The sequence below is a fragment of the Notolepis coatsorum genome (genome assembly GCF_963971535.1).
Source record: "Notolepis coatsorum genome assembly, chromosome: 2".
Classification (NCBI taxonomy): Eukaryota; Metazoa; Chordata; class Actinopteri; order Aulopiformes; family Paralepididae; genus Notolepis; species Notolepis coatsorum.
In genome coordinates this window covers 143347412-143359688 of record NC_140166.1, presented here as the reverse complement: position 1 = coordinate 143359688, position 12277 = coordinate 143347412, and the positions used below count along the sequence as shown (strand labels likewise).

The 12277-nt window shown below is 40.2% G+C and overlaps 1 protein-coding gene across 1 annotated transcript in view; it reads right to left on the bottom strand.

Annotated features, from left to right (window-relative positions):
- Positions 1 to 12277, bottom strand: part of snrka (SNF related kinase a) — a 101661-nt gene that overhangs the window by 42234 nt on the left and 47150 nt on the right. Inside the window, exon 3 of the mRNA XM_084307677.1 lies at positions 6684 to 6825. Within this exon, the coding sequence (XP_084163803.1) occupies positions 6684 to 6825 (142 nt within the window). The remainder of the gene's footprint in view (positions 1 to 6683; positions 6826 to 12277) is intronic.

Here is a 12277-nt window from a genome sequence, read left to right as displayed (position 1 = left end):
GGAAAGTAGACCATTTGCAGGCAGTTACTCTTCAACTCAAAGTGGTTATTTATGAAGTGCACAGTGAGAGTGAGATATGGCCACAGATCCGTTGTTATTGCATGGTACTCAACATTTTCCAGCTCAAGTTTTTTCGGATCTTTTATCCAGCGTTCTGAAGGGTTTTTTAAACCCTTCGTTGCTCAGTGTTAATAGACACCATGTCTTTAGCGAGGTAGTGCGTTATGGCCTTCATTATCTCACGGTGCCTTAGGGAGCCCTTTTCATACGGCATAACAGCCGCAAACGACTCTGAAACACTTGTTTGCTTAACGTTTTGAGGACTTTCATTTAACTTGTTAATGTTTCTGGCCGTGCACAAGCCTGTTGAGCTTTTTCCAAGTGCTGATACAGGTTTGTGGTGTTGCCTCGCGAAGTAGCGACTGTTCCACGACAAATTATGTATGATACCTACTTTTGTTGCACATCTGTCGTCTTGAACCCAAAATACTCCATACAACCGAAGTGCTACTTTTCTTTGGAACTAAATTGTCCAACGTTGCTTCTGGGTCCGTTGAAGCCATTCATCCGCACCATCACTCAAGAAAAAACGTTGAATCAGACTCGCCATATAACGTCTCCCAAATTGCAGGCTTTGCGATTTGCTAATCGCATCATTTCAAATTGCGATTTCGATAAAACAATTAATTGTTCAGCCCTACCAGACGACCACTCTACCTCCTGAGCCACTGTCTAACCCCAACCTTCTGATTACCAGACGACCTGCTCTACCTCCTGAGACACTGTCTAACCCTAACCTTCTGATTACCAGACGACCTGCTCTACCTCCTGAGACACTGTCTAACCCTAACCTTCTGATTACCAGACGACCGCTCTACCTCCTGAGACACTGTCTAATAGAGCCATATGAAATCCGTTTTATTTTTTTCCAAATTCCATTTTATTTTTTTCCAAATTCCATTTTTTCCGTTTTAATATGTCAGAATTCTGTATTTTGCTTTGTACGCTCATTTTACCATCAGAAATAGTGTCTAATAAGTGGGAATGAATAAATGTCCACAATTTAATAAGATATAACAGTCCATTTAATAGGGCTGTCTTAAATACTTCGAAGCTTCGTTCGATGGGCATGGGATTCGAATATGAAAATAAAATTCGATTATTAAAGAAATAAATAAAAATTATATATATTTTTGCAAAATCAACTCTGCCTCTCTTTGTTAACTACAAAACTGCTTGCAATGCTGTTTGTTATTTAAGATGAGGTCGGACTCTGCACTGACAGATTTGTGTTCATTGTGCTGCTTTTATAAAGCCTCAAATGACGGCTTACAATATTTCATGAAAGCAAAGTGTTTTGTTTGTCTAAGATTTAAAAAGGTTTAAACTTTACAGCACTGACGAAGTTGAACAAAGTGCTGTACAAGTCCCAAAAAAAAAGCAATTTTTTTTTTTATTTTATTTTTTTTAGTTGATTCCATTTTTATTGCTCAATTCCGCGATTCCGTCCGCGATTCCGTGATCGCGGATTCCATATGGCTCTACTGTCTAACCCTAACCTTCTGATTACCAGACGACCTGCTCTACCTCCTGAGACACTGTCTAACCCTAACCTTCTGATTACCAGACGACCTGCTCTACCTCCTGAGACACTGTCTAACCCTAACCTTCTGATTACCAGACGACCTGCTCTACCTCCTGAGACACTGTCTAACCCTAACCTTCTGATTACCAGACGACCTGCTCTACCTCCTGAGACACTGTCTAACCCTAACCTTCTGATTACCAGATGACCTGCTCTACCTCCTGAGACACTGTCTAATCCTAACCTTCTGATTACCAGACGACCTGCTCTACCTCCTGAGACACTGTCTAACCCTAACCTTCTGATTACCAGACGACCTGCTCTACCTCCTGAGACACTGTCTAACCCTAACCTTCCGATTACCAGACGACCTCAAGTTTTCAAGTTTTTTTTATTAGTTGTCATACAGAAATACAGAATACTTTGCATGAAATGCTTCTTTCTGTTATGGTCCTGAGAGTGTGCTAGATAATAAAAAGATAGTATAAAATAAGTATAATATAAGTATAAAATAGAAAGTCAAGTATGTAAACAAGTGACCTGCTCTACCTCCTGAGCCACTGTCTAACCCTAACCTTCTGATTACCAGACGACCTGCTCTACCTCCTGAGCCACTGTCTAACCCTAACCTTCCGATTACCAGACGACCTGCTCTACCTCCTGAGCCACTGTCTAACCCTAACCCTAGGATAAGCCAAATGACCATATTCCTAGCACTTAAGTCTGAGATGTTGGATAGAAAAACACTTAGGATGTTGTCAGGTGCCCTGATACAGAGTAATTTTGACTACGCTGCCTCCTTCTGGTACAGTAGTGCACCCCAGGGAATAAAAAATACATTTCAGGCTGCCCAAAAGAAATAGATTAGAGTAGTGTTGAAGCTTCCTACCCACATGGGAATACTGTTTTCTAAATTGGGGAGGCTTTTAATCGTCAAGGTAAGAGGATTTTAAGTCATGGTATCCATAAACTTCAATCGGTTCGGATCCTTTGAATGAATGAGAATGTAAACAAACACGGGCGTCACGTTGAAATCACTGACTGCGCCCAGAGAGGAGTGGTTAGGCAAAAAATTGTTCAGAGTATATTTGCTTAGAAAACGTAATTGTCTAATTCAATTATTTTTTATTTCTCCACATGGTAAATACACAGGTCACAACATGTTTACAGGAACGTTTGAGTTGTATTTGGAGTGTATTTCGTGACTGTAGGGCACTGTAGGGAACGTCAGGGTACAAGTCTGACCAACTTCCAGTGATGAAGCTAAGCTATGCTAATGGAGCGCCTGTTCCCTAAGCCTAATGCATGCACAGAGACAAAAAAGGTATGCATCTTCTTGTCTAACTCCAGGGAAGATGTTAAATAAGCTAATTTCCCAAAATGTTGGAGTTTTCCTTTAACTGGCTCCCAGTGGAAAAACTGGTTATTCAAATCAAGTTGGGCCTTACCCATAAAATAATGTATAATAGGGTCCCCTCATATCTCAAATAATTTTATGTGCTTTAGGGACACCCACTCCTATGCAACGATGGGCAGTTTAACTGATATCAAACTGTGCATTTTCAGTAGCTCAATGGGGGAAAATACCATTTGGTACTCTGCAGCCTATGAGTGGAACAAACTGCCAGTGTCCATAAAAATGATTGTCTCAGAAAGATTTTTTTTTTTAAAGATATGAAGAAATGGCTTAGTCACATAGGATGAGGACATATGGGGGTGTGCTGTAGACTGTTTTGTTTGTTTTATTGCATTTATTTTTATATTGTATTTATGTCTTATTTGTGCATGGTGGATACGAGTCATCTTGTCCATTGTCCATTGTGAGGACCACAATGGAAATAAACCGCAAGGTTTTATTGTGTTTTAATCCTCGACGATTTTAGATTATATGTGATGGCTGTACATGTCTGTACCGGTATTGTACTGTATGTCATTTTGATTGTCAAATAAATTCAATCAATCAATCAACCTTCTGATTACCAGATGACCTGCTCTACCTCCTGAGACACTGTGTCTAACCCTAACCTTCTGATTACCAGACAACCTGCTCTACCTCCTGAGCCACTGTCTGTCACCCCATATATTATTATTATGTCAATTATATTATATTAGTGTTGTACTCACTCTTTGCAGGCATTGGAGATGTACAGTGTATGTACAGTCCATGATCATATATATGTGTATACAGGGGTGTAAAAACTAAAAAGTACCCAGAAATTATACTTAAGTGAAAGTATGGGTACAGTCTCAAAATCGTACTCAAGTAAAAGTCAGAGTATCTGGCTAAAAACACACTTGAGTAAAAGTAAAAAAGTTTCTACTTTTAAATGTAGGCCTACTTAACACTTTCAGAGCCCAAGCTTAACTTTGATTTACCGGTTGAATGCCCACCATCCACTTCAATGTTAGCGTTAAAAACGCCTAATCTATGTTTTAAATTATGGCTATGCGTCTAATCTGCCCGTCGCTTATCAATGACTCGTTTTCCAGTCAACATTGTCGAAGCGGATTGTTTTTTTATCGGTTCATTTTCGTTTTATAGCATTTTGAAAAGCCCTCGTTTTCAAGGAAAATATAAATATTCCATGATAAAAGACGTTTACTGGAATATTCTAGAATACACAAAAACAGTCATTTTTCGGCCTATTTATGAATCGTTTTCAAATAAACGCTAGATTATCGATATACAGCGAATACAACTCTGATTATCCCAAGACTGGTAAAATAGATTCCTTACCTCAGATCAGATGTTCTCCAAAAAGATCATTCCAATTCCTGATCGCCATTCCAAAAATCGATCACGCTTATTGATTGAGTATTGGCTACTGTGAATATATATTCCAGGCTGATTCCCGTCCTGCGATGACTTCCATGTTGAGCAGACAGCTTGCCAGCTCAAGGAGCCAGCTTGCTCCGCCTCTACATATCGACTGATCCCAGGTCAGTCTAAGCGACTGACGTGCAGTTACTCAGGGATAGACGATAGGGGGGCGCTTTTTCCATTCTGAGCTGCTGGAGGAGCTGCTGTACCAACGGGAGACTCGGTTGATGAAATATGAAATCAGATTGCGAATAAAAAAATTAAACGCTAATACACATCGTGGGCATTCAGGCATTGGGCTGATAAAACGTTATATGATGTCATGGGCACTGAAAGTGTTAAGTACTAAAAAGTCAACGTTATTTTTTTTTATTCCGGGGCAATGAAATGTTCCGTTTCTTCCTCTTCATCACTCATACTATCGTTTGTGGCCATCTTCTGTAGCTTGTCACTGACTATCTATTCTCCCCTTGCGAAAGGACCAATCAGCATGGGTATGGGCGGGTTAATTTTCCATTGATGGGGATTTGATTGGCTGCAGGATTAATGAATGAATGAATGACTTATTTATATAGAACCCTTCACAGCACGAATGCACAGGGTCCTTTACACTACAGCTTAGTAGGGCTGTCCTTCAAAGCTTTGTTTGGCACTCGAAGCTTTGAAAAAAAATTAAAAAAAATTAAAAGAAAATTAAAAAAAACATTTTTCTTTTTATTAATTTTTTTAAAAAATTTTTATCTTATGTTGTGGGACTTGTACAGCACTTTCATAAACTTTGTTGTTTTTAAATGTGCTCTATAAATAAAGTGGGTTGGATTAATTAATTAAGTAGCCCCTTTCGTGACTGTGTATCCAACAAGGTTTCACTCGGCTGTGTGATTTAATTCAAGGTGGATCGCTGTTGTCGTTTGAACAACTTCAGATTTCATGGGAACTACCAATCCCCCAAATCAAGAATGTTTAAGATGAATGAAGTAAGATTTGAAATATGGCCTGTGTAGACTAAACTATGCACAGAATTATGTCAGTCTACAAGGTCCGGATTCTACATGGTCCGGCAATGTAGACCTCCACTACAGACCAATTATCAGTGAATGTTCATGCATTTTTAAGAAGGGCAACTTCCACAAAAAAACAAAGAACTCACCAAACATCTCAGTAGCACATCTAAATTTTATTTCCTATTTTGTTTATTCATCCCAGTATCTTTCTTTCTTATGTGTGGAATTCTACAAGGCATGTAGGTGTATATGTATTTGAGGATGATATCCTTCAAACAGGCAATAGTGATGATATAATTTGGGCAGTGCTGAGCTGGGTTACTTTCCTCCAGTGTATTTGTCCCCCGGCCCCACCCAATGGCCCCATGCGCGCGCGCGCGCACACACACACACACACACACACACACACACACACACACACACACACACACACACACACACACTTACATTTAGTCATTTAGCTGACGCTTTTATCCAAAGCGACTTACAAGTTCTGTACGACAAGACAGCAAGAAGGGTACAACTCCATCAGCTGAGTAACAATGTTTATCAAAGTGTTGCGTGTTACAGTGTAGGTTAGTTTATTAGGAAAAGTGCATGACAGTAAGGTTAGTCACGGTTAGATTTTTTTTTTTTTTTTTTTTTTTTTTTTTAATCATTTCAGATAATGGTTGAAGAAGTGAGTCTTTAGTCGACGGCGAAAGATTGGACGGGATTCGGCTGTCCTAACTGGGATGGGTAGTTCTCTCACACACACACACACATACAAATCGAAGTTAAAAAAAAAAAAATTGAAAAAAAAAAAAGATTTTTTTTTTAACTTCGATTTTTTTTTTTTATGTTCGAAGCTTGTGCCATCGAACGAAGCTTCGAAGTATTTAAGACAGCCCTACAGCTTAGTATATAAAAACAAAACTAAAACTAAATCAAAAATAAATAACAACAACAACAGACAGCAGTTAACACATTGGGCGCCAAGAGCGGCTTAAGCCGTGTTTGCCCGCCATGCGTTGAACGCCAGGAACGGCGTAAGCCCCCCCTTTTTTTTTTTTTAGATCAATCAATATTAAATGTAAGAAGTAAAAAGTATGTTTTTTTTCTCTGAAATGTAATTGAGCAAAAGTACAAGTATACAAACCTAATAATACTCTAGTAAAGTACAAATCCCCCAAAACAGTACTTAAGTATTGTAACAAAGTACAATTACTCAAGTACTTTACACCTCTGTGTGTATATATATATTACATTGTCACATATATTGTGTTGTACTCACTCTTTGCAGGCATTGGAGACGTGGGTGGGTACAGTGTATTTACAGTCCATGATCATGGTGAGGGTCTCACTGTCGTTGGCTTCCTGGAAGGGGGGCTGACCACAGACCAACATGAACAGGATCACGCCCAGACTCCAGATATCTGCAGGGACACAATACACAAACACAAACAGTCACAACTTGAACCACCAACATCCACCATCTGAAAAGGATAAATCTGCTCTTACAACATGAAATCAAAATTCAACAGGTATCTTCACATCTTTGTTTACTAAGATAAATACATGGTATTTCTGGTGATGTCATTAACCCTTTCAGTGCCAATCACGTGTTAACACGTTTCTGAGACCCGACCATTGAGTGCCAATCACGTGTTAACACGTTTCTGGGTCGTTTTTCCTTTTTTTCGATTTTAATACCCTATTCAATGTCAGGGAGGCGTGTAGCTTTATGCCAAGCAAGCAGTGCAAAAATTTACCGTAGTGGCATGCAGTAATGCGCCTTTCATTTTCGCGGAAATAGGCTGTCTATTGCCATTCTCTTTGACAAACTCTAACCTTAACCAGCTCCTTAACAGCGCCTAAACTTAACCGTTCTAACCTTAACCAACTCCGAAACAATGCCTAACCTTAACCTTAACCATAGAAATTATATTGCCATTCTCTTTGACAAACTCTAACCTTAACCAGCTCCTTAACAGCGCCTAAACTTAACCGTTCTAACCTTAACCAACTCCGAAACAATGCCTAACCTTAACCTTAACCATAGAAATTATATTGCCATTCTCTTTGACAAACTCTAACCTTAACCAGCTCCTTAACAGCGCCTAAACTTAACCGTTCTAACCTTAACCAACTCCGAAACAATGCCTAACCTTAATCGGCGAAAGAATACACGTTAAAAAAAAATCACGTTAAAAAATATTTTCGATGGGATTCGAACTCGCCAGCAAACAAGCCATAGGATCCACAGCCATGTGTCCTAGCCAATTGAGCTATTTGTTGGATACTGAATAAGGGGCGGTGACATATATATTGAGCTCCGCTCGTGTCGCATGCGCGGGCACCTCGCGCGAGCACGCCGGCGCACGCACGCACCTGAGCGAGCACGCCGCCGCCGGTGCACGCACGGTAGCATTTGTCTGAAAAGAAGGGCGCTTTACCGCACTAGCGTGCGGTGACGAATGCGGAAGCATTTTTGCACTGCTTGCTTGGCATTAACGTACAGGCGTCAGGGAGCTCTATGCTGCCTGTAAAATGCATACTGGGACTCCGAAGGTGCAGTACCGGCCGCATCCTACCAGGCGGCGGTATCGAGCACCATTTGAAACCTTGTGTCTTGGGCTGTGCGTCGATTATATGTCTCCGGGCAGACTTTTTTGTCGGGCAAGTGGAGCGGTTGTCCCGATCGGATTGAGATTAATCAAGTACTCCCAATCTGTGTTTTGTGATGGATTATGTTGGCGTCACAATGGACATCAATACTTGGGATGGCGATCAGATAATTGGAATATTCTTTTTGGGGCACATCCTAGTCAAGGTAAGGGCTATATGATATCAATCTTGCGTTGATCCGAGCATGCAGGGCTGTACGCTAAGCTTTTTCACTAGGGGCACACTTGCCCCTAAATGAGAAATTTAGGGGCAAAAAATATTTTTTAGGGGCAAATTTTTTAATAACAATTTTACCATTATAGTGAAAAAAAATATGTTCCTCCTGCCTCATTACTGTGGTCCTTTTATTTAACATTTAAGTGCTTTTGTTGTCAGGTTTGTATCTTTTATAATGAACCAACTGAACTTCGTATTACCACAGCTGCAAACATTTCTTCTTTCATTGATAATGGTGTATTAACAGTGTTCATAGTCAGTATCTGCTGCACACTGCAACACAGCTCTAAGACATACACTAAATCATGCTCTCTGTTTCTCTTTCTCCCTCTCTCTTCCACACACACAGTCACACACACACACACACACACACACACACAGAGAGCTCCCTCCCCGGGCCCCTGTAATGTATTGGCTTGTGTTGCTACACGGACACATTTGTATGTTGCACCATGGTACTTCCTGGCTTACAGAGTACAGACCATAGATACAGACTAGTAAACAAACATTCCGTCTATTATGTGAACTAAAGAGTACAAGGTTTACACAACAGCCCCCACCCCTTGTTTTATTGTATTTGTACCTGTACTACCTGCTGTCAGCTGTTTATCTCTCTCTGTAAGCTTGATTAGCTAGCGTTAGCTCACGTTAGCTCCGCGGCTAACCCTGAACTAAATCAATGACTAGGTTCTAACGCATTTCGAGTAGTTTTCACTGCACATAGAAGTAGCCAAACAGCGGGAGCATTTCGGGAGTATATAACCAAAACCCAGGCAATTTCGAGCCCTTGGCTTGCCTTAAGGAATCAAATAGTCTGCCATTAGCTACATGCTAACATGCTAACGTTATAACGGTCGGGAAAACCTGGCAGCGATAAGGGAATTGAAAGTCACAGGCACGCGATTCCAGGTGCCTGTGACTTTCTATTAAGAAATGAGCTATGAAGAAACTTTACTTTTCTTCATAGCTAAATCAGACAGTCAGCCAGTATCAGAGTGAGTGCTCAGCCTTGGATAATTTAGGAGTGAAATGCGAATGCAAGGCTTGAAATCACTACTCGCAAGCCCGCCCCCAAATATTATTTACCAATCGCAACGGCCAATTAAAGGGGCAATTCGCGATAATCTCATCGCAGTGTACAGCCCTGGCATGCCTTCATTGCAATCTTAAAGTGTTACTGTAACGTTACTCCACAACGTATGCCGTTGGTGGCGATCAGAGCATCAAAAAACGACCCCCCCCCCCCCCCCTTTTCATGCATTCATGATGGAACATAATACCCATCATATGGATTTTATTTTTTATTTTTTGATAATCTTTTCCCCCCTCCTTTTTCCGATTTTTCTCCCATCCCACTGTTAGTCGTTATTCCAATTCCCAACCCCCTTCCTGGTTGTTGCGCACTTTCCCCTACTGTTTGTCTGAGAGGCCGGAGACTGTCACATGCTTTCCTCCGACGCATGTGCAGCCAGCCGGCAGCCAGCCTGGCCGCGCAGATTCTCACCGGGAGAGTGTAACGTGTGGAAGGTCGCACTACCTCTCTCCAGATCCTACCCTTGCTGAGCAGGTGCCCCGACCGAACTGTAGGGGTCGCTGTCCACAACGCCCAGGACCCACCCACGGCTCCCCTCCCCCTAACTCAGCCAAACGAGTTAGTATAGCGATCAGCCCGAGCAAAGGCAATGCTGACTCTCCGGGAGTCGAGACTGCAGCCTCTTGCATTGGTGACGAGCGCAATCTCCGCTACGCCACCTGACCGCCCCTCTCTTCGATCATAATGTTGACATTCGAATTCTAAATAAACATTAGAATTTTTAATAAAAAAAAAAAAAAAATTTGTCTATTCAATCCGTTTAAACCAATGGGGGTTTTCTTTTTTTAGGATACACCTCAGGCATCCTGCACTCTATATGACTGCACTCTAGTCATATGTGTACTGTATATTATGTATATTGAATATCCCACTTTACTTATTTTTTACTTTTTTACTGTAAAACGTATATGTTTTACTCTTTTTTGTAAAAAAAAAAAACGTACTTTTACTGACTTGTTTTAATAAAAAAGAAAAAAAAGCATGCTGGTGATCATTTCCAGTTGAGAATAAAAAAAATTGTGTTTATTACCCGTGTATGGAGAAAATAATGATTTGTAAATTGAATTCTGTTCAGTTCTCTTTTGTTTATGTAAATATGCTACCCGAGGGTGCATGTCCACTGTTTTATATGCTTGATTGAATATGTTTGCATTGGTTCATAGTAAAAATAACACATTTTCTCAATCCGATTTTGTTTTGTGTTGTACATTATGCAGTATACAGTATATACAGTATTATACAATATGAAAACAGAACGCAGGACTGAAAAGCTCACGTTGCGCATGTAATGACTGAAGCCGCATTTTGATTACGTCATCACAACAACACGTTAGGTAGCTTACGAACGTAACCCTGTTCTTTGACATTCGGTGATATTTTTTCGGTGCTAAAAGCCTAAAACCCTTTCGGCCAAAAGCCGAAAGTGCCTTTTTTAACCATTTTCGGCCGATAATTTTCGGTGGCCAAATATTCAAGTTTCAAGTAGGGCTGGGCGATATGGCCTAAATATGATATCACGATATTTTCTGACCTTTCGGCGATACACGATACGCATCACGATGTTTTTCTTTTTTTCCCCAAACAATTCATTATGAGGCTTACCAAGACAGTATTTGAGTTTGCAAGCTAACATTAAAGACAAAATAAAATACCCATGCATTTAGCATTTTTATATTATATATTAGATTTAGATTATTGGATTATTAGATTATATATTGCATATATTTAGCAATGAGATATTATATAATTTAGATATGAAATATGATGAATTGAAAATGGGGGACCCTGATGTAAACAAGACGAAAGTCTTTCGCTGGTCTGCATCCCCTTAACAATTGTATGTATTGAGCTGTACTGTACCCATTCTGCAATATGTTAATAAAGTTTTAAATCAATCAATCAATCAATCAATCAATAGGATTTTAGCATTTTTATGAAACTACTGTATATTTGTATGTCTCTAAATGTTTTGATGAATTGAAAATGGAGGACCCTTATGTAAAAAAGCCGAAAGTCTTTTTCTGGTCTTCATCCTCAGTCAGTCCACTGTTGTTGTATTGAGCTGTACTGTATTGTACCCATTCTGCAATCGTTAATAACGTTCATTCATTCAATCATTCAGCCGGCAACGGAATCATTTTGATTGACAGTCGAGTCTGCCAATTACGTCACACCGCTTGTACCCGCCCTGCTGTTCTTAGCACAAATCGGCAAGCAGCGCTATTCTTTTTTTACTTCCTGAATGCCCTCCTTGATTTTAACGAGAGCTCAGCTCAACGACAACAACAACAGCTCACCGCAGCCGACGAGTGATTACTAGCGCACCGCAGCATGACAACGAGGCATAATGATTTTACTGCAACAAATGTTATAATAAAAGCCTTTCCATACATCTGTCTGATTGAAAACTTTATTAACAGACCGCAGAATGGGCACGCACAACTCGGCACGGACTGAGATATGAACAGTAACGCTTGCTATCTATGTCGTCATCGGACGTTGCTATGTTTGGGTAAATACGCTGATGTGTAACTATATAACGTGTAACTATATAATGTTGATGCCACAAAACGAATGCCTTTGTTAATCATAAGTACTAACTTTGATGCAGTAGTGTGTGTGGGAGCGGCGTTGTTCAAAAGTTTGAACGGGGTGGACCAGATTGACGCGACACAATCCTCTTGGGCAAAACATCACGATATCCACGATACGTTAAAAAAGTGTATCGTTAATGAACTGTACCCAATATTTATATAATATCGCCATATCGCCCAGCCCTAGTTTCTTTAATAGTTGTCATACAGAAGTACAGAATACTTTTATACAAAATGCTTCTTTCTGTTACGCTCCAGAGACTGTGCTAGACAAAAGACAAGTATAAAATAAATAAA